Source organism: Rhinatrema bivittatum, chromosome 11, assembly GCF_901001135.1.
Source record: "Rhinatrema bivittatum chromosome 11, aRhiBiv1.1, whole genome shotgun sequence".
Classification (NCBI taxonomy): Eukaryota; Metazoa; Chordata; class Amphibia; order Gymnophiona; family Rhinatrematidae; genus Rhinatrema; species Rhinatrema bivittatum.
The window spans coordinates 7596782-7620597 of NC_042625.1; the positions used below are offsets into that span (position 1 = coordinate 7596782).

Genomic DNA, 23816 nt, shown 5'->3' on the forward strand with positions numbered 1-23816 from the left:
GTTGAGTGAAAGAATTTTCTCCGATTAGTCTTAAATGTGCTACTTGCTAACTTCATGGAATGCCCCTTAGTCCTTCTATTATTCGAAAGTGTAAATAACCGAGCCACATCTACTTGTTCAAGACCTCTCATGATCTTAAAGACCTCTATCATATCCCCCCTCAGCCGTCTCTTCTCCAAGCTGAACAGCCCCAACCTCTTCAGCCTTTCCTCATAGGGGAGCTGTTCCATCCCCTTTATCATTTTGGTTGCCCTTCTCTGTACCTTCTCCATCGCAACTATATCTTTTTTAAGATGCGGCGAACAGAATTGTACACAGTATTCAAGGTGTGGTCTCACCATGGAGCAATATAGAGGCATTATGACATTTTCCGTTTTATTAACCATTCCCTTCCTAATAATTCCTAACATTCTGTTTGCTTTTTTGATTGCTGCAGCACACTGAGCCAACAATTTTAAAATATTATCCACTATGATGCCTAGATCTTTTTCCTGGGTGGTAGCTCCTAGTATGGAACCTAACATTGTGTAACTACAGCAAGGGTTATTTTTCCCTATATGCAACACCTTGCACTTGTCCCAATTAAATTTCATCTGCCATTTGGATGCCTAATCTTCCAGTCTTGCAAGGTCCTCCTATAATGTATCACAGTCCACTTGTGATTTAACTACTCTGAATAATTTTGTATCATCCACAAATTTGATAACCTCACTCGTCGTATTCCTTCCAGATCAGGATTGCCTATCAAATCACTTCATCCTGATTCAGACGGACAATCAGGTGGCCATGTGGTACATCAACAAACAGGGAGGCACTGGCTCCTTCCTTCTGTGTCAGGAAGCTGCGCAGATTTGGGCGGAAGCGCTCTCCTGCTCGATGTACCTCAGGGCCACCTACTTGCTGGGAGTGCACAATATCTTGGCAGACAAACTGAATCGTGTCTTCCAACCGCACGAGTGGTCACTCGATCCCTCGGTAGTGATCTCTCTCTTCCAGCAATTGGGTTATCCCCAAATATAGACCTCTTTGCGTCCCCTCAGAACCACAAAGTGGACAATTACTGCTCCCTCATTCGGAGCGGGCGCTCTCAGGCCAGAGATGCGTTCTTCCTCTCGTGGACAGCCGGTCTGCTTTATGCATTCCCTCCACTTCCTCTTCTCTCGAAGACTCTCGTGAAGCTCCGTCAGGACAAGGGAACCATGATCCTGATAGCACCTCTCTGGCCACGCCAAGTGTGGTTTCCCATACTTCAGGATCTCGCTATCCACAGGCACATTCCCTTGGGAAAGGACCCGCTTCTGATCACTCAGAACGACAGATGTCTACGCCATCCCAATCTTCAGGCCTTGTCCCTGATGGCATGGATGTTGAAAGGTTAATCCTTCAGCCACTTAACCTTTCAGATTCGGTTTCTCGTGTCCTGATTGCTTCACGGAAGCCTTCCACAAGAAAGTCTTATTCCTATAAATGGAAAAGGTACACATCATGGTGTTCTTCACAGTCCCTTGATCCCTTTTCCTGTCCTATCCCAAGATTTTTGGACTATCTCTGGCATTTATGGGAATCAGGTCTAAAGACCTCTTCAATCAGAATGCATGTCAGTGCGGTAGCCGCCTTCCATAAAGGTGTCTGATGTCCCTATATCAGTACAACCCCTTCGTAACACGTTTTCTTAAAGGCTTGCTCCAGATCAAGCCACCTTTACGTCCTCCGGCCCCTTCTTGGGACCTTAATCTGGTTCTCGGTCGGCTCTTGAAACCTCCATTCGAGCCTCTTCACTCCTGTGACCTAAAATATCTCACATGGAAAGTGATTTTTCTTTTAGCTATCACTTCAGCTCGCAGAGTTAGTGAGTTACAGGCCCTAGTTACCTATCCGCCTTACACTAAACTCCTGCAGGACCGGGCGGTACTCCGCACTCACCCTAAGTTTTTGCCTAAGGTAGTTTCGGAGTTTCACATTAAACAATCCATCATACTACCTACCTTCTTTCCCAGGCCCCATTTCAATCCAGGGGAACAGGCTCTGCATACCCTTGACTGTAAACAGGCTCTAGCGTTCTACCTAGACTGTACAGTTGCCCACAGGAAGAGCACTCAGTTATTCGTCTCTTTCCATCCCAACAAATTAGGGCAACCTGTGGGTAAGCAGACTCTCTCCTCCTGTTTGGCGGACTGCATATCTTTTTGCTATCAGCAAGCAGGCATTCCTTTCCAAGACCGTGTTAAAGCACATTCTGTGAGGGCCATGGCGACTTCAGTAGCACACCTACGATCAGTGCCGCTTCCTGACATTTGCAGGGCTGCCACTTGGAGCTCTCTCCACACTTTTGCAGCCCACTGTTGCTTGGACAAAGCCGGAAGACAGGATTCCATCTTCGGCCAATCTGTCCTACGTAACCTATTTCCAGCGTGACGTACCAACACCCTTCCGCCTGCCCGGTGGGGTTCAGGATGCCCTCTGCCAAGTTCCACCCCAGTTGTTGTGCCTGTTGCACGCCGTTGGGTACATTTGGTGCATGTTCGGACATCCTCAGCTCGGTACTCACCCATATGTGAGGACTACCATCCTGCTTGTCCTGTGAGAAAGCAAGTGTTGCTTACCTGTAACAGGTGTTCTCACAGGACAGCAGGATGTTAGTCCTCACGAAACCCGCCCACCGCCCCGCTGTGTTGGGTTTGTAATATTTTGTTGTTTTATTTTTCGGCACTGCCTGTAGCTATCAAATAAGACTGAAGGGGGACCCCTGCTGGCTGCAGGGTTAGTGCTATGCTGGGCATCCCAGTAGGGGCCAGTCAAAGTTCTGGAAACTGTGATAGAATTTTTCCGTGATTGGGCTCCAGCCTGATGATGTCACCCATATGTGAAGACTAACATCCTGCTGTCCCTTGAGAACACCTGTTATTGCTATCTTCTTAGTGTTTGGGTAATTGCCAGGTTCTTGTGGCCTGGTTTGGCCTCTGTTGGAAACAGGATGCTGGGCTTGATGGACCCTTGGTCTGACCCAGCATGGCAATTTCTTATGTTCTTATGTTTCTCTGTCTACACCTGCTGGAAGAGAGGCATAACCCATGGTCTGGACTGATCCGTGGTACTACAGGAACGAAAATTATCAGGTAAGAACCAATTTTCTTTTACTGTTCTGAATGTGATCTATAGTATAGTACAGTAGGTCTTTTTCTAGCTGGTTGTTACAAGCATCACAATCAATAACAACCAAAAAATACAACTAGCTGAGAGAGTACGAAACCTTGGAGTGATTATCGATACGGAACTAAGTATGAAACAACATATATCTCTAAAAGTATGGGAAGGTTATGCCAAACTTATGACTCTCAAAAGACTTAAACCACAACTAACACCAAATAACTTCCGATCAGTACTATAAGCATTAATTTTTTCAAGCACTGATTACTGTAATGCCCTTCTACTAGTATTACCCCACACCACGATAAACCACTACAGGTATTACAAAACACAGCTGCAAGAATTTTAACTGGTAAAAGTAAAAAAGGCCATATCACCAAAACCCTAATTGAACTACACTGGCTACCCATTGAACAAAGAATTCAATACAAGACTCTATGCACCATACATAAATTAATACACGACGAAAAGGCAGAATGGCTGAACACAGCCCTTCACGTACACGTCCCTAATAGAAACTTGAGATCAGCAAACAAAGCCCTACTAACTATTCCCTCAGTAAAAACAGCCAGACTAACTCAAGTAAGGGATAGGGCCCTATCCCTAGCAGGACCAATAATATGGAACACCATGCCAGTGGAAATCAGAACACAAAGAGACATCAAAGCATTCAGAAAAAGTTTAAAAACATGGCTATTTAAGCAAGCATACCACAAAGGGAATGAAGAGTAGAATCCAGGGAATTGTATGATGCGGTCAGAAAAACTCCCACAAACACACACACACACACACATCAGCTTACTCGAATGGGGTGTGTGTGTGTATATTTTATTTTATTTTACCTTTCTTAGATTGCAACAACAGAGGACCAGACTTAAGTGTTAATTTATCTTATAGCCGATATACTTAAAGTAGACATGATTTATCACAACCACTAAGTAATATTTAATATGAAACTGTTACAGTATTTGATGGCACCTGTTTAGTTAATATAATTTAACACATATAAGTTTGAAATTATGCGCCTTATTGTGAACCGTTGTGACGGCAACTAGCTTAACGACGGCATAGAAAAGATTCTAAATAAATAAATAAATAAAATGCATTATATAAACTCACTCCTGTCCCTCCTTTTTCAGAGCACTGAAGGAGCCAAAGGAGCTTAACTTCATCTTTGGAGTGAATATTGAGCAGCGGGAGCTGGATGGCATGTTTGTGTATAATTGCAGCCGACTGATTAAGATGTATGAGAAAGTTGGCCCTCAGCTGGAAGGCGGCATGTGAGTTTCCATTAAGGCTCACTTGTTTAGGATTGTGTTAGTATTTCATGCAATATGTTTAAAGGCATGAATCAAATATAAAAACATAGAAGATGTTGGCAAAAAGACCATTCCTGAACATACCCAGATCAGTCCAAACAAGTGGGTTTATTCATCCCTACCAGCAGATGGAGGCAGAGGACAAACCTTTGGGCACTGCTACATATCTGAGAATGCCACCTGCAGTCCCTCAGTATTTCTTTGTCTCCAGCAGGTGGTAGAGATGTTAACCTGCAGTCCTGAGTGATCTGATGTTTGGAAGATTTCGTGCTCCCTGAGGTGCCAGGTTCCTGTTGAAGGCCATTTCTCGGGTTGAGCTGAGCGAATGAGGGGTTGGATACTCCTGGCAGTTTTAGCCCGCGACCCCCAGGATCACTGACAGCCAGGAGGCTGGTTCCCTCAGTGATGCCCAAAGCCCCCTCCTGCCTGCTGGGATTCAGGGAAGTATTCCCCCTTTAGGGGCTATTTTTTCCTTTGGATCTAGTTAACTCTGCTGTGATAGCCTTTAAAAAAAAAAAAAAGCGCAGCAGCAGCGGCAGTGCAGACTTAGTGGGCTGAGCGGCCTCCTCAGCGGGACCGTCTGGTCATCCCAGGAGACATTAGGGGTGGAGACTCCGTTTCTGCCGAGGTAAGTGTGTGCCCCTGGATGGAGGAAAGAGTCTCTTGCAGCTCCCTCTTTTCAATTGTGACCGCGTGTGCGTTTCCCGCGTTGACAGCCCTGCTCTTTCGCACTGGCGGGAACGTTTCGCGGTGGTGAGCCCCTCCCCCCACAAAATCCACGGAGAGTAGTTTTTCAGGCCTGATGACGGACCGGCCACTTGTGGAGGCCTGCTGGGCCTGCGGCATTTTGTCAATGTACCTTAATTCTCTCTTCCTCTGTACGGTTTGTGCTGTTTGGGAGGGGGGGGGGAAGGTGCTTCCACCAAGCCTACTAAACCATGTAGAACCTTGCAGACATCTGGGGCAGTGGGAGGGCCACAGGGGCGCAGTTCTTCCCCAGTTGACGGGGACTTGTTTAAGGGGGTTCAGTCCCGGGGCTCCAGGGACATCCCCCACCCCCTCTTTACCCCGTGGTTCAGCAACGTGAGGAGGGGACGGATGGGTTGGGCCCCAGCAGCCCAGAGGAACCCGAGGGGGGGTTCTCGCCTGAATTCGTCCTCTTGCTTCACGAGGCTTTCCTTGCTCGTGAAGCAAGAGTACGAAGCGGGAAAGCGGAGGTTCAAGGATAGCCCAGAAGCCACAGGAGCAATCTTCCACAGGAACGCTGTCTCCGGTCCAAGCGGCCTGCCTTGAGGCGGGTGTCGCTTATGTGGTCGATGCCTTGTATAATCTCATGTGTACCACAGCGCGAAGTATGGTTTCAGTGGTGGCAGCAGGATGGCTGTTGTGGCTGCGCAATTGGTCAGCGGATCTGTCACCCAGGTCGCAGTTAAGTAACCTTCCTTTTAAAGGCAAGCTCTTGTTCGAGGGGGACCTTGACCAGCTTATGAAATCCTTGGGAAAGACCAAAGGAAGCAGGCTGTTGGAGAATAAGATGACACGGAAGCCTTTCTCTTCTCGACTCTGGTTTTGAGAGGCAAGGCAATTTCGTTCTGGCAGAGGTTCCGGACCCTCAGCGACATGGCAGTCCTCGAGTAGACAGCAGTCCTTTTGGGGTTTGGGAAAGTCTTCTAGAGGCAGGTCCGCTCAGGGCACGGGCAGAATCAAATCTTCCCAATGAAGTCAGGCAGGTCCACTCCTGGTCTTCAGCGATCGGAGGCAGACTGTCTCACTTTTACGAAGAGTGTGGACCAAGATCACCTCCGACCAGTGGGTACTAGAGGTTGTCAGGGAAGGTTATGCCTTGAGAGTTTTCACATCCTCTCAGATTGGTCTTTCTGGAGTCACGCTGTCTTTCCCAAAGCAAATGGGTGGCGATAGAGGAGACCCTCCAAAGGTTAGTAAATCTAGAAGCTGTAGTCCTGGTTCCGGTTTCCGAACAAGGACAGGGAAGGTACTCCATTTATTTCATGGTTCCCAAGAAAGAGGACACTTTTCGACCCATCTTGGACCTCCAAAAGATAAATCAGAGTTTGAAGGTACCCAGCTTCCAGATGGAGACATTGCGGCGGCCCGAAAAGGAGAGTTTTTGGCGTCTCTGGATCTCACCGAAGCCTACCTACACCATCTCTGGATCTCACCGAAGCCTACCTACACCGAAGCCTACCTACACATCTCTGGATCTCACCGAAGCCTACCTACACATCCCCATTTGACAGGACCACCAGAAGTTTCTCTGGTTCAAGGTGCTGGATCAGCATTTTCAGTTTCGGGCCCTTCCCTTCGGCCTTGCCATGGCTCCTCCAACCTTCACGAAGGTGATGGTGGTGGTCATGGCAGCCCTGAGAAAGGACGGAGTATTGGTGCACCCCTGTCTGGACGACTGGCTCTCCAGGTCAAAGTCGTGTTCGGTGCACTGAGTGAGATCTCTACTGGAGTCACTGGGCTGGATCATCAATCTGGCGAAGTCACCTAGTGCCTACTCAGTCCCTGGATTACTTGGGTGTCCCGATTCGACACTCAGCTGGGAAGAGTGTTCCTCACTGCTGACAGAGTGGTCAAGATCCAGTATCAGATAACTCGATTGCTGCGCCTCTGTTCTGAAGGTCTGAGATTTGCAGGTCCTGGGCTCAGTGGCTTCGACGTTGGAGCTGGTGCTTTGGGCGTTTGCTCATATGTGCCTGCTGCAGAGAGCATTGTTATACTGCTGGAACCCCCTGTCGGAACAGTATTTTCTTCCACTGCCTCTTTTGAAGGAAACCAGGTCCAGTCTAGCGTGGTGGATGTCAAGGAGCAATTTGGAAAAAGGAATGCCCCTCAAAGTCCCGGGATGGGTGGTGGTCACCACTGTTGCCAGTCTTGGGGGCTGGGGTGCAGTGTGCCTGGGAAGGTCGGCCCAGAGCCTCTGGTCAGTGTCGGAACAGTCTTGGTCCATCAATTGGTTGGAGACGCGGGCGGTATGCAGGTGTTTCTTCCCTTGGTCTGCGGTCAGATGGTGAGTGGTTTTTTTTTTTTTATATTTAAACGTTTTTTTATTAGGAACCATGAAAAAGCAGTACCAGGTATGAAACATAATACATGGTGAGCAAAATGAAAAACATAATGTGAGTCAAACCTCAAGTAACATCGGAACAGAAAGAAAAAACATCAATTGGCTCCATGATATACCCCAACATCACAACCCCCCGCCCCCCCCCATACCCCCCACCCCCCTGACCAATGCCGCAAAGAGCATAATATAGAGGATGCAATACACCACTGTAACACCGAAAAAAGGAACATAGAAATCAGATTAACAGAAATATGTGGAAAAAGGGCCCACAGCCAAGGGCACAAAAAGAGAAGATAATGGATTAATGGGGTCACCAGAAAGCACATTTACAATAGGCCACCAAAGGAGACCTTCATGGAACTGAAGATTAACCCGTAATTAACCAGACAGCTGGACCCAAGCAACCTGATTGTCCAGGGCCCCCGTACGGAGGACCCCATTTAATAGTTCAAGATGGTGAGTGTTTATGGACAATGCGACAAAAGTGGCATACATCAGTCACAAGGGGGAACCAAGAGTCCTGAAGTGGCTTGCTCAGTTCTTGTTCGTGTGGGCAGAGCTCCATCTCTAAGGCATTGTGGTCTCTCACATCACAATGCCTTAGTGGGCAACGTGCAAGCGAACTATCTCAGCCGGCAACAGTTGGATCCGGGGGAGTGGGAACTGTCCCCAGAAGCCTGGAATCACATTTGTGCCCGTTGGGAGAACTCCTCAGCTGGACCTCATGGCAACACAGGCCAATGCCAAGGTGAAGAGGTTCTTCAGTCGCCGGCGGATCATCGGGTCGGTGAGCTTTTGATGCTATAGTGTGCCCGTGGCCGACCGGGATCCTTCTCTACGTTTTCCCTCCGTGGCCCCTCATAACGTGAGTGCTCAAACGGATAGAAGCTCATCCAGCAGTGGACGAACCTCTGCAGCTGGCTCACTTGCAGGGGCTGCTGGATCAAAGTCCCATATTTTCGGATCGGGTGGATCGCTTCTGCCTCACAGCCTGGCTTTTGAGAGGTGGCAGTTGTGTCTGAAGGGGTATTCGGAGCCAGTTATTGCTACCCTTCTTCAGGTTAGATGCCTGGCTACTTCCCTTGCTTATTCTAGAGTGTGGAAGATTTTCGAGAACTGGTGTGGGCAGCAGAGTTTAGATCCACTGCTGGTTTCAGTCCCGCACATTTTATCCATTTTGCAACAGGGCTTGTCCATGGAGTTGGCTTATAGCTCGCTTAGAGTCCAGGACTCAGTCCTGGGTTGTCTCAGAGGGAAAGTGCAGGGCAAGCCTTTGGCCTTCCATCCTGACGTTGTGCGTTTCCTGAAGGGAGTTTTAACATCTGCGTCCCCCTCTACGGAATGTATCTCCAGAGTGGAATCTCAATTTGGTGTTGCAAGTCCTCTTAGAGGATCCCTTTGAACCTTTGGATTGAGCATCTTTAAAGGTCCTTACCTTGAAGACAGTCTTTTGGTTGCAATTTGCTTGGCTAGGCAAATCTCAGAATTACAAGCCCTTTCTTGCCACGATCCTTTCCCACAGATATAGACTGCCAAGGTTTCTTTACGTACGGTACCTTTGTTCCTTCCTAAGGTGGTTTCTGCCTTTCATGTGAATTAGATGGTGGAGTTGCCGGGGTTTCCGGATTGGTCTCATGATCCCTCTATGGGTAGGGATCTCTATCTTTTGGATATGCAGCATGCCCTGTTGCGCTATTTATTTATTTTATTTAAAAACTTTTCTATACCGTCGTTTAGTAATGTACCATCACAACGGTTTACATTTAGGCACAAAATATGTTTGGTTTCTAGGTTATCCATAGTGTGCCAATATTTACGGTTACATAGATCAATAATATACTCTAAATGAGAAGTTGGATGAGGTTACCATTTATATGATTGTCAGGATAATCATATATGTGTATACTGTTTTCATTTAATATTTAATTATGAGTAAAATAATAAAATCTACTTTTTATATATAGGTGACTTTCAGCTGGATTTATTTGTTGTTGTTCAACGCTCTCAATGTGAAATGCTTTTTTGAAAAGCCAAGTTTTTAGGTCACCAGTTCTTTCAGGCGATCTGATCATCTGTTTGTTTTGTTCAGTCGACCTAAGAAGGGAGAGAAAGCGTCTAAAGCTTCTTTAGCTCGCTGGTTGAAGGAAACTATTTCCTCAGCCTATGTTTCTAAGGGCCGCGTGGTGCCAATGGGTCTGAAAGCTCATTCGACTTGTGCTCAGGCGGCGTTGTGGGCCGAGTGTCAGCTGGTGACTCCTCAGGAGATATGTAGGGCCATGGTTTGGTCCTCAATTCACATTTTCACCAGGCATTACTGTTTGGATGTGTGCGCTCTGTAGGCAACATCCTATGGTGAGAGAGTACTGAGAGCAGGTCTTTTCGGGTTCCCGCCCATTATAAGGGGGCTTTGGTATATCTCACTTGTCTGGACTGATCTGGGTATGTTAAGGAAAGGAAAATTGGTTCTTACCTGCTAATTTTTGTTCCTGTAATACCACAGATCAGGATAACAAAGAAGAAGAATAGATGCCTTGATCTTTTTCAACTATTTTATTAAAGTAGAGATGTTTTCTTTAAACATCTCTACTTTAATAAAATAGTTGAAAAAGATCAAGGCATCTATTCTTCTTCTTTGTTATCCTGACGGCTATTATAGATCGCCTACCTCTTTGTTTTCTGGGACCATACCACAGATCAGTCCAGAAGCCCGCCCTTGGTATCTTTGCCGAAAAACTGCTTGTTCTGCTGCTGGGCATATGTGCTCATAAGATGTTTAAAATCTGTTAAGATTGTTAGGCTTTTTTTTTTCTGGAGTTTCAAAGTTTACTGGAGGTGGTATTTACTTTGGTTGGTGGCTATCCAGTTTAGGGGTATCCATCCCAGGGGAATTAGTTTGTCCTGTTAAATTATCTTGGCTTGGGTACAGGTCAATACTGAGGGACGGCAGGTGGCGCACTTGGATATGTAGCAGTGCCCAAAGTTTTGTCTTCTGCCTCCATGTGCTGGTAGGGATGAATTAAACCCACTTGTCTGGACTGATCTGTGGTATTACAGGAACGAAAATTAGCAGGTAAGAACCAATTTTCCTTTTGATCCACTCAGTTTGTCCATTTGTGCCTAGCTACTGTGCTGTCAGGTCCTACTTGATCTGTGGTCTTCCTCCCTCTCTTTGTCACTAAGGTCCCATGCATGCTTGAATTCTACCATAGGCTCCTATAACCTCCACAGAAAGTCTGTTCCAGATGTCCACCAACCTCTTGGTGAAAGTGTTTTTTTTATATTCCTCTTGAGCTTCTGTCCCTTCAGCTAAATATAGTGACCTTTTCATTCTATGAAAAATACTTCCTTCTCCAACTTTATTGAAGTTTGCAAGATATTTGAATGTTAGAAAGGCTTATAAGCTCTGAGGGACTGTCTTTGTATATGTATTTGTACATTTCCTAGCGTGTAGCCAGATGGATTCAGGACCTGCTAGCAGATGGAGATGGAGTCAGGTTTCAAAGCTGACGTCACCTTAGATACACCCCTGCAGTGACTTCAGCCCTTCAGTATCTCTGTCTCCTAGCAGATGTGGACATGCCTTCCATATCAGGATTGCTGTACTCATTAGAAGAAGAAATTCTACCTTTAAACTGGAGAAAGATTTAGCCCTGCTTTCCTGCCGTGATACCTGAAAGTCCCTCTTCCAGTTGAGAATTCCTGAGGTGATTTCCGAGATCCCTCAGATGTTTGCCTTTGTCTGGTAGCCTGTTCCCGGCGTGAACTTTGCTGCTGAAGCAGCTGAAAGGCAGCAGGTGCAGCACTGAGCACAGAGAGGATTTCCTGATCAGAGACGTTGGAGGGGTTTTGTTAAGACTTCCTCTGGTCTCCTTGCTCGGTGCGCTGTATCGATGTCGTTCCTGATCCGTTAGTGTAAAAGGAAGTTGGCATCCGAGCGGGTAGCCAGTGGGCTAGACCCTGCTTCAGGCTTGTTTTGTATGCCTTGCATTGCCCTCCATACAGTGTCTGTACGTGTGGTGTGTGCTGGCTCTTCCCAATCGCTGTGCGCACAACTTTGCGCACAGTTGTACGCTCACAACTACTTAGGCACAGAATTCTCGAGCGCATGAGCTGTGCGTGTGCCTCGCTGCGGCCCACTTAAATGCCTGAAATCTTGCGCACACAAGTCTTCAAGTACGAGCCGGCTTAATTCACATCTGCCTTCTCTAATGGCTTAAGCAGCATAAGTGCCATTTTCTCTGCACTGCTTGTCATATTAGGGCTACTCAGTCTGACCTGGATTCTTATGTCAGCGCTGTGAGGAGGCCCAGAGAGAGTTGGCTTCCCCAGACTTAACCAAGCCCAGTTCTTTCCATTCTGAGCCACAACCTTAACCGGAAGTACCTCGGATCTAAATAATCCCGGGGCTGGGTCTTCCGTAGGAGAGGGAAATTCAGCAGCACCTACTCCAGTCCTTCCTGGGCTAGATATGGACATGGCGGCTTTCTCTTGGGTGGAATTTATTCAAGGCCTTCGTACAGGCAAAGTCTGGTTCTCTTGCCCCTGTTCGGACAGAGCCACAGCTGGTTAGGCCTCCCTTTCCCAACCCTATTGGCAGACCTCATGACATGCCTCGCCTCACCAAGGGTGTTCCTGGCAGGGACCTTAACAGCACGGACGAAAAAGGGGATCCAGATTCCTTGGAAGATGGAGAAATCCCTCCAGGTTTAAAACTATAACAGACCATGTTTTTTTTTCCCCTAGAGACTATTTGCCAGCCCTGGTTTACCAGATTCTGAAGATGCTGGGAGTTCCTGGGGCAGACTCCATGACAGAACCTAAGAAGAATCCCGTTCTGGTGTCTCTACAGAAAGCCTCTTGCTGTTTTCCAGTACTGGAAGCCATCCAAGAGTTGATTGATCTGGAAGGGGATGCCCCTGAAGTGAGATTTAAAGGTGGTCGAGCATTAGAAGCTCTATACCCACTGGATCCAGCAGTGAAAGAACTCCTGTGCTTCCCTAAAGTGGACGCGCTGGTCTGCACGGTTTCAAAGCAAACTATCCCAGTAGAGGGAGGAGCAGCCTTAAAGGATGCGCAAGATAGACGGATGGAGTCCATTCTTAAGCCTTTGATGCAACAGCAGTGACCTTACAGATTGCTTCCTGTTGTGCCCTGGTGGCTCGCTCATGCCTGCACCTCTCTAAAGAGGTAGATGACTCTGGCATATTCCAGAGAAGCTATGGAGCCTGTCACTGCCTTCATGGGCACTGACCTAGTCTGTACCTCGGCCAGAGAAGACAGCATTGGCTGTGAAATTGGTCAGCAGATGTGACCTCTACAGCAAATCTCACAAAGATGTGCTTTAGGGGATCATTCCTCTTCGGAAGCGAATTGGAAAAGCTGGCCAGTAAGTGAGGTGAATCTCCAGTGCCCCGGCTATCAGAAGATAAGAGAAAGCAGTCGCAGCACCCCTCACCTATGAGGGGGTCAATCCAGGGGCGCCCAATGCTTTCGGCCCTACAGAAACTTGGCATTTCAGAGGCCTCTGTTCTCAGGAAGGTCTCAGTCCTTTCAGAGCCAACAGCCCAGGAGAGGGGCAGTTCGAGTTCAGGTTCGGTCCCAACTCCCCAATGAAGTTTTGCTGATCCAACCATGGAACAAGGAGATAGGGGGTCGACTAACCCTCTTCTACCAGCAGTTGGTCGAGATTACGTCAGACAAATGGATTCTGGATGTCACATGAGAAAGATATGCACTGGAGTTTCGCAGCACTCCTCGGGACATGTTCATGATGTATCCTTGCCACTCCCAGCACAAGAAGCAGGCAGTGGAGTCTTACCTTGATAAGGCTCTTCGAATTGAGGGCTATAATTCCAATATCTGTGCCCCAGAAAAAATATGAGGTGTAATTCCATCTATTTCATCGTACCCAAGGAGGAGGGTTCTTTTCACCCTATCCTGGACCTCGAGAGTGTCAACTCCTGAGGTAATTCAGAGTTTCCATGTGGAAATGCACTCCGTGATAATGGCTGTTCAACTGGGAGAGTTCTTAACCTCCCTGGACCTCTCTGAGGCCTACCTTCATATTCCAATCCGGCAAGAATATCAGTATTTCCTACACTTTGCGGTACTGGGCTACCATTATCTGTTCTGGTTGTTGCCCTTGGTCCTGGACACCGCCCTCTGGTCATTTTCCAAGACTATGGTAGTCATAGTGGCGGCACTGAGGAAGGAGGGAATTCTGGTGCACCTGTACTTGGGCGGCTGGCTGATCCGGGCAAAGTCACTGGAAGAGAGTCTCTGGGTGACCTGCAGGGTGGCGTCCCTGCTTCAGGAGCTTGAACAAAAACAGCCTCAAGCTCTCCCAGTCCTTGGAATATCTGGGAGTCCGATTCAATACCAAGCAGTGCAAGGTCTTCCTCCCACCTTCGCGGATAAGGAAGATGATATCCCAAGTGCATCGGTTGATGAACACGATATATCCCAAGGTGTGGAGCTATCTTCAAGTCCTTGGTTTGATGGCATCAACCCTGGAGGTAGTACTGTGGGTGAGTGCTCACATGCTGCCACTTCAACGCTCCCTGCTGCTATGTTGCAACCTGCTGTTTCAAGACTATTCGATTTGCTTCCACCTACTGATGGAAGTGTGTTCTCAGCTCCAATGGTGGCTGCAGGAAGCAAGGGTGTAAGCCATTCCCCACCAAACTGGCTGGTCCTCACGACAGCCGTGAGCCTCCAGGGTTGGGGAGCTCTCTATCAGGAACTGACTGCCCAGGGGCGTTGGACCAAGGAAGAAGCGCTCTAGAACATAAACCGCCCGGAAGCCCGGGCAGTCAGATTGGCGTGTCAACAGTTCAGCCACATACTCCAGGGTCAAGCGGTCTGCGTGATGTCAGACAGCACAACAACGGTAGCCTACATCAACCACCAGGGGAAAACGAAGAGCTAGCAAGTGTCTTTGGAGATAGATCTCCTTATGAAATGGGCAGAATTGAATCTATAGATGATCTCTGCCTCCCACATTGCAGGAAAAGACAACGTTAGAGCAGACTTTCTAAGCAGGGAGAGTCTAGATCCTGGAGAATGGGCAGCCCAGGGCTGCGCGGTCGGCGCTTGAGCCCGTCGGGGTAAGGCCCGCCCATTCTCGCTTTTACCTCCGAGGGCCCCCGCGCCGTCCACGGGCCATCTGGAAGCTCTCTTGCCCGCCGAAGCTCCCAACACCGCTGATCTTCGTCCGCAGACGCCGCTCTCCACCACCAGCAGACCCCTCCTCCGTAGGACGCGCCGGTGACGTCATCCCACCGCGACCGAAGGGGATTTAAACTTGGGAGCATCGTTCAGGCGCCTCGCGCCGAAGGAGCACGACAAAGGGGCCTGCCCCTTTGTGCGCCCCTTCGTGCAGCCCCGCAGGACAGCTCCTTTTCTTGGAATTCGTATCGCTCAGCGCAGGATGTTGATCCGGCCCTGCAACCTTCCCCCTCCAAATTTATAGAGCTCCGGTCGCTCCCCTCTAACTGAGAGCTGCTGTAACCGACCATAGGTCCCATAGCTACTCTTCCTACCCACCAGGGCCTGCGCACTCTTTTCCTGCTGCTCACCCTTGTGCTTGCCTTTCGAGCTTTATTGTACCACATAACTTCTCCTGCCTCTGAATTGGCTTTGATTTATGTACAAACTGTCTTTAATCTTTCTCGTGCTACTTTCCTCCCCCCTACTCCCCTGAACACCCCGCTAACTACTTTCGACTCTCCCTTCTTTCCCCCTCCTCCGACACCTAACAATCACACACATTGTCACCTTTACATCCCCTTTATAACTCCCAGCACCCTGACATGGCTTCCTATCCAATTCCATGTATCCACCACCCCAACGCCAGACCATTCCTCCCACTCTCACGCATTTCTCCACCACAACGTAAATCCTTAATCCCCATTCTTACCTCTCCTCTGACCCAATTCCTTGGCCTCACCACGCTCTCTCTAATCCTGTTCAATTCACAATCGCTATCTAAGAAACTACCTATACTAAATGACCTCCTAACTGACTGCAAACCAGATATCTGTGCCATCACGGAGACCTGGTTTAAAGACACAGACATTGTAGAATTAAACCAACTCCCCATCCTCTCTTATGATATATTCTCTTTCCCTAGAAAGAAAAAAAAAGGTGGTGGCCTCCTGCTCGCAGTAAACAAAAACCTCAATCTTAAACAGATCCACATTACCCCGCCCACTAAACTTGAAATTGGGCTCTTTAAATCTCGTGCCCTCCAAGTATGCCTTGTATATGCCCCACCTTCTCTGCTTGAATCCAGTCCCTCACCCTTTATTGAATTCATTGCTGACTGCATTAACACAGACACCCCTGCCATTATCTTTGGAGACTTCATGTCGACGCCTCCGTCCTATCCTCCTCATGCGATACCTTCCTTCAAGCCCTCCATGCCATTGGTTTCCAGCAGATCACCTCCCCCACCCACAAAGCTGGTCATTCCCTGGATTTGATATTCACCAATTCATGTATCCAGCCCTCCTCCTCTCCTACCTGTACCCCTGTCCCTTGGTCTGATCATTATCTTATTGAAAGTCAAATCACCATCAACACTGCCCCTATGAGGAAGAACCCTCTTCATTCTACCATAATAGCCAGAAAAACCTGCCCTAGTGAGGACCTTGCCTCTGCCCTTATGACCGCCCTATCTAACCTGGACTGCTCGGATCCTAGCGCTGCCCTTACTTCTTGGTGCAGCCTTACTGAAGAGGTAGCGAATAAACTTTGCCCCATCTCCAAACGTGTTATAAACACAACCCCGAAACCCTCCAACCCATGGTACACCACAGAATTGAAAACCTTAAAAAACAAACTGAGACACAAAGAGAGAATCTGGCGTAAGGACCCTACCCCCCAACACGCTGACAGCTTTAAAACTGCCCTGCACCACTACAGGCTATCCACCTTGAAGCATAAACGAGATTTCTATGCCGCTAAGATCCATGACTACAGTTATAATCCCAAAGCTCTGTTCGCCTATGTGTCGAACCTCATTAAGCCCACCGCTCCCTGCATCCCAGATTCTGAAGCTGAAGCCAAGAGTAATGAACTCGCACACTTCTTCCATAATAAAATCATGAAACTCCTGTCCAGGTTTCCCAACTCCACTCACTCTCCTGTCTCAAGCCCTGCTCCCTCCACCTCCATCCTATCAGTCTTTGACCTAACTTCCTCCAAGGAAATAGAATCTATTCTCAAAAAACTCAAACCCGCCTCACACCCGAGTGATACCATTCCCTCTAAAGCGCTTCTTGCCATCCCTAACACTATCTCTAGAGCGATAGCGGGCATTGTCAACTGCTCTCTATCTTCCGGCTCAGTCCCAGATGCTCTTAAATAAGCAGTGGTCAAACCCCTCCTCAAGAAGCCCTCTCTTGACCCTAATGACCCTGCAATCTTCCGTCCGATATCCAACCTCCCTTTCGTAGCCAAGATAATGGAAAGAGTAGTTAATTCACAGCTTACCGACTATCTAGATAACTACAACATCCTCCATGCCGCACAATTCGGCTTCCGTAAACATCTTAATACTGAGACCCTCCTGCTTACTCTTACCGACCACCTCCTTATAGGTATGGACAAGGGCACCAGCCACCTTCTTGTACTCCTGGACATATCTGCTGCCTTCGATACTATATGCCACAATCATCAACTTGCCCGTCTAGAAGGTATTGGTATCTCCGGCTTGGCTTTAGCATGGCTCAAATCCTTCCTATCCAACAGAACCTTCTCTGTCAAAATAGGCAATACCACCTCTTCTTCCCTCCCCTTACTTCAAGGTGTCCCGCAAGGCTCTTCCCTCTCCTCCACCCTATTTAACATTTACCTTACACCTCTATGCCACCTCTTAACGGAACTTCTCATTCCACCTCTTAACGGAACTTCTCATTCCAAGTTATTGTTTTCCTTGTTATTTGTAACTGCTTTTCTGCACTATTGTTTAAATGGTAAAGTTTATTATAATTACACCCCTGTTTCTTGTGAACCAGCATGATGGGACCACCGTCTTGAATGTTGGTATATAAAAAAGTTAAATAAAATAAAATAAACTTAAACTTAACTTCTATCTATTTGCTGATGATATCCAAATCACAATCCCTATCCGCAACACTATATCCGATGCACTGAAGCATTGGGAAACGTGTCTTGTTCCTATTAATGCACTACTTACGAACCTTCATCTTGCTCTGAACACAAACAAAACAGAACTACTACTTATCTCTCCCCATTCTAAACCCCTTTCACTGCATGACCCCTCTTGTAAACCTACTTTAAACCAACCCTTTGTAAGAGACCTTGGAGTCATTCTGGATGAGCAACTAAACATGAAAAAATACGTAAGCTCCATCCTTAAAGACTGTTTCTACAAGCTAAATGTCCTAAAAAAACTCAAGCCACTGCTGCACTTACAAGACTTTCGTACAGTTATCCAATCATCCCTCCTTACTAAACTCGACTACTGTAATTCATGACTATTAGGTCTCCCGCATGCCACCATCAAACCGCTCCAAATGTTGTAGAATGCAACAGCCAGAATTATCACTAACACCCGCAAAACTGACCACATCACCCCAATTCTGAAAAGCCTTCATTGGCTGCCAATCCCTTTCCGTATTCTCCATAAAACATTAACTACCATACACAAATCCATCTTCTCGCACAACTCTCTCTGGCTCGACTCTCCTTTTAGCCCTGTCATACAGACCCGTCCCACCAGGTCAGTTAACAAAGGTACCCTGCAAGTGCCCTCTCTAAAAATAGCACATCTCACCTCCACCAGGGCTAGAGCTCTTTCTATAGCAGGCCCTATGCGATGGAACTCCATGCCCATGACGCTCCGATTAGAATCCTGCCCAATTAAATTTATATCTAAATTAAAGACTTGGCTTTTCCATCAAGCCTACCCTGACTAATCTAACTCCCTCTGTGAATCCCAGATCTGCCACTGTATAATATGCTTTTGTGAACTCCAGAACTGCTATTGTATAATGTACCGGGTTTTTTTTCTTCCCTGTTCCCCTCCCTGCATAGCATTAATTCTTGCCCCCCTTGAAATATGTAACTTACCTTCTGTAACTCCCCCTGCATAGCATTAACCCCGCCCCCCTTGGATTATGTAATTTGCCATTTGAACTCATTTTATCCCTCTAGAAATAGTTATTTATATATATATATATATATATATATATATATATATATATATATATATATATATATAGTTGCTCTTCATTTGTTGTTGAATCTATTTAACCAATGTTTACATTCCTATTTTTCTTGCCTCTGCTTTAGTTATTCTATTCAGTCATCTTCCCTTTACCCATTATAATGTATTTTCCTCGCTTTGGTTAATATGTGCCTTTCTAATGTCGGTATATAAAAATTACTAAATAAAAAAATTTGTCAGCCAGAGTCTTTCAGCTGCTGATAGAGCGCTGGGGCCTCCCTTCCATCGACCTGCTGGCTGCATCTCACAATGCGAAGGTTTCCGATTCTTCAGTCGCAGAAGAGATAAGAGGTCCCTGGGGATTGATGCCCTTGTCCAGGCCTGGCCAGAAGAGGACTTACTTATACATAGAAACATAGAAATGACGGCAGAAGAAGACCAAATGGCCCATCCAGTCTGCCCAGCAAGCTTCACACATTTTTTCTCTCATACTTATCTGTTTCTCTTAGCTCTTGGTTCTATTTCCCTTCCACCCCCACCTTTAATGTAGAGAGCAGTGATGGAGCTGCATCCAAGTGAAATATCTAGCTTGATTAGTTAGGGGTAGTAGCCGCCGCAATAAGCAAGCTACACCCATGCTTATTTGTTTTACCCAGACTATGTTATACAGCCCTTATCGGTTGTTTTTCTTCTCCCCTGCCAATAAGCAAGCTACACCCATGCTTATTTGTTTTACCCAGACTATGTTATACAGCCCTTATTGGTTGTTTTTCTTCTCCCCTGCCGTTGAAGCAGGGAGCTATGCTGGATATGCGTGAAGTATCAGTTTTCTTTTTTTCTCCCCTGCCGTTGAAGCAGAGAGCTATGCTGGATATGCGTGAAGTATCAGTCTTCTCCCATGCTGTTGAAGCAGAGAGCCATGCTGGATATGCATCGAAAGTGAAGTATCAGGCACATTTGGTTTGGGGTAGTAACCGCTGTAACAAGCCAGCTACTCCCCGCTTTGTGAGTGCGAACCCTCTTTTCTTCTCCCCTGCCGTTGAAGCAGAGAGCTCTGCTGGATGTGTGAAGTATCAGTTTTTCTTCTCCCCTGCCGTTGAAGCAGAGAACTATGCTGTATATGCATTGAAAGTGAAGTATCAGGCTTATTTGATTTGGGGTAGTAACCGCCGTAACAAGCCAGCTACTCCCCTCTTTGTGAGTGTGAATCCTTTTTTCCACATTTCCTCTTGCTGTTGAAGCTTCCCTCCGTGGCCCAGCTGGGCAGGGTCATTCGCAGGATCGAGCGCCACAGAGGATTAGTCCTTCTAATGGCTTCGGATTGGCCCAGGCATCAGTGGTATGCAGACATGCGGAAACTTCTGGTGGAGACCCCCCTGTGGCTCCCACCGCACATGGACCTACTCCGGCAAGTTCCGATCCTTCACGAGGATCCGACTCAATTTTGCCTTTCGGTTTAGCCCTTTAGAGGGCTCGCCTCATGAAACTTGGCTATTCGGCGGCAGTAACTACCACCTTGCTCTGCGCACGGAAGTTCTTTACGTCCTTGGCGTATGTGTGGGTCTGGAGAGTATTTGAGGCCTGGTGCAAAGAACACAGTTTTGCCCCTTGGATGGTCAAAATCCTTCTGGTTCTGGAATTTTTAGGACAGCTTGAATAAAGGGTTGTCCCTTAACTCCTTGAAGGTCCAGGTAGCAGCTCTCTCCTATTTCAGAGGCGAGGTGAACGGAAGCTGCCTGTCAGCACATCCACACATGGCCCATTTTTCTAAAAAGGGAAAAGCATCTCCGGCCACCCCTATGGTGGCCGGTTCCTTTGTGGAATCTTAATCTGGTATTGGAGTTTTTGGCAGGGCCTTTCTTTCGGCCGTTGTGCAGTCTGTCCTTTCGCCTGGAAACCCTGAAAACGGTGTTCCTGGTGGCGATATGCTCGGCTCTTTGCATCTCTGAACTACAGGCATTGTCGTGTCAGGAACCGTACCTCCTGATGACCCCAGGAGTGTTACATCATAAGAACATAAGAAATTGCCATGCTGGGTCAGACCAAGGATCCATCAAGCCCAGCATCCTGTTTCCAACAGAGGCCAAACCAGGCCACAAGAACTTGGCAATCACCCAAACACTAAGAAGATCCCATGCAGTGGCTATTCCCTAAGTAAACTTGATTCATAGCTGTTAATGGACTTCTCCTCCAAGAACTTATCCAAACCTTTTTTGAACTCAGCTACACTAACTGCACTAACCACATCCTCTGGCAACAGATTCCAGAGCTTTATTGTGCGTTGAGTGAAAAAGAATTTTCTCCGATTAGTCTTAAATGTGCTACTTGCTAACTTCATGAAATGCCCCCTAGTCCTTCTATTATTTGAAAGTGTAAATAACCTTCTCACAGGACAAGCAGGATGGTAGTCCTCACATATGGGTGACATCACAGGATGGATCCCAATCACGGAACACTTTTGTCAAAGTTTCCAGAACTTTGACTGGCCCCTACTGGGCATGCCCAGCATGGCACTAACCCTGCAGCCAGCAGGGGTCCCCCTTCAGTCTTCTTTTTTCCGCGCAGCAGTAGCCTTGCGGTAAAGGAGCTCTGCAGAGATTCCCGACAGGAATTTTCCTCACGGAATTACTATTTATTTATTTATTAACTTTTATTTACTGACATTCGTGAAGCACATCATGCCGGTTTACAATGAACTCAGGTGGAAAAATACAATAAAACAATGGAGCAATAAAACAAGGGAGGAGAGAGGGGAAGGAGGATAAGAAGGGGAAGAGGGGAAGGAGAAAGGGTAGGAGGATAAGGAGGGGTGGGGGAGGGAGGGGATAAGGAGGGGATGGGAAAGGCAGAAAAGATAGATGAAGTAAAAACAAAATAGAGGAAACTATGTACAGTTGACAATATGTACAGTTACAATCAACTTAAGTAGAGCTAAGGAGGTATTGAAAACCGGCAGTATTATCTGGGCGACCGTATTCACTTAAATATAGCTTATTTAAGGGGTAAACTAGAAGGATTTAGGGGGGGGGGCAAATAAACTACTAAAAGTTTATTTGCCCCACAGGGGTCCCTCCTTTAATTTTTTTGCAAGCCGCCATACTCAGGTAAGTTTTTACCCGTTTTCCGTCTATTACCGTCTAGTTTGGCCCTCGCGGCCTACTGGCCGTCAACCGTACCGCGGCTCAATTTTTTGCCATGGCGTTGGGGTTCCATCGGTGCCCGGACTGTAATTGCACCGTGTCTATCACAGACCCTCATAAAGTCTATGTAATGTGTCTTGGACAAGAGCACGATGTCCTTATCTGCACCAACTGTGCCTTAATGACACCAAAAGGTCGCAAGGCCAGAATGGAGAAGATGATGCTTCTCTTCCGTGCTCAAACCCCGACTCTGTCCATTGCATCGACATCGTCGGAACCGGCACCTTCAACTTCGCACCAGTATCTACCACCGTCCGGCATTGACGACATCTCGGCCTTCAACACCTTCCACTCCCCCTCAGGACAGAGGGGATCGCAGAAAGAAACATAGACATCGTAAGTCTCGGACCATCGAGGGAGCGAAGTCATCGACCTCGCCATCGTCCGAGCCGCTGTCGAAAAAACCCCGTCCAGAAAAGGCATCGACCTTTTGGGCGACCGGGTCACCGAGGCAACCCTCACCCGACAGGGGATCGGGAGCGCCTTTTAACGGTCATCCCTATGGCTATGCCTCTGCCGCCTCCTGTTCCGGAGCCGGGGCTGCTTGTTCCAGGTCTCTGATAAGAACTGGACTGGATGGTTCAGGAGGCCATCGACAAGGCGATGCAATGACTCCAGGTTCCTCCGGCACAGACACCGGAACCGATTGAGGAACCGAGCATCGACCCGATTCCAGCAGCGTTGTCATCGCTGCTATCCAGGATGGAAGCGCTCATTGCCGCTTTTCCACCAATGGACCCCGGGTCACCGATGGCCGGTGCCTTCAATGCCTTCATCGGTGCCTCCGATAATTCCTCCGATTCCTTCGGAACCTAGACCTGGACCTTCAGGTAACCCACCACCCTGTCCCCCTCTAGTTCCTAGAGGGAAAGGTGCTGATCCTTATGATACGTGGACTGATGATTCCTCGCCAGACACCAATGATTTACCTTCACCTTCACCCACTGAAAGTAGGAAGCGTTCTCCTCCAGAGGACCTCTCCTTTATAAATTTTGTGAAGGAAATGTCTGAATTGGTTCCCTTTCAATTACAGACTGAATAGGATGACAGACATCAGATGATGGAGTTGCTCCAATTCCTGGATGCTCCCAAGGAAATACGGTAACCTCCATCCCTATCCACCAGGTTCTTTTGGACCTCCTCAAGAAGAACTGGGAACATCCTGGCTCCATTGCTCCAGTGCACAGAAAGGCTGACACTACTTATTTGGTGCAGTCAGCTCCAGGCTTTCAGAAAACTCAATTGGATCACCAATCTGTAGTTGTTGAATCTGCACAAACAAGAGCAAAGAGATCAAAGCCTCATACCTCTTTCCCCCCGGGCAAGGATCAGAAGTTTTTAGATGCCATTGGCCGCCGGGTATTCCAAGGCTCAATGCTCATCTCCTGGATTGCCGCCTATCAGCTCTATATGACCCAGTATAATAGGGTCATTTTTAAGCAGATACAAGATTTGACAGATACCCTGCCTCAACAATTCCAAGATCAGCTTCAAACCCTAGTAAACAAGGGTTTTGAGGCAGGCAAGCATGAGATCAGATCATCTTATGATATCTTTGACACTGCCACGAGGGTATCTGCAGCCGCTATTTCGGCAAGAAGATGGGCCTGGCTCAAGTCTTCCAACCTTCGCCCTGAAGTACAAGACAGGCTATCCGACCTGCCCTGTGGGGGACAATCTGTTTAGCGAACAGATTCAGCGAATGGTGGCGGAACTTAAGGACCCTAAGACAGCTCTCTCTGATGCCTTCTGACTTCTTCTAAACAGCCCTTCAGAAAGGACTCTAAAAAGTCATTCTTCCGCCTGAAGAAGTCCTACCCGCCACCAACCAGATCCCGTGCCACGAGACCTTTTTAAAAAGCACA

General features: G+C 47.6%; 1 protein-coding gene across 15 annotated transcripts in view; it reads left to right on the top strand.

Annotated features, from left to right (window-relative positions):
* The window catches only part of MORC2 (MORC family CW-type zinc finger 2), a 418351-nt gene that overhangs the window by 244093 nt on the left and 150442 nt on the right, over window positions 1-23816 (top strand). For all 15 annotated transcript variants that reach the window (XR_003859131.1, XM_029619027.1, XM_029619026.1 and 12 more), the window contains one exon: window positions 4287-4427. Coding sequence is in view for 14 of the 15 variants with exons in the window: in XM_029619027.1 (XP_029474887.1) it covers window positions 4287-4427 (141 nt within the window). In the remaining variant the exon portion in view is untranslated. The remainder of the gene's footprint in view (window positions 1-4286; window positions 4428-23816) is intronic.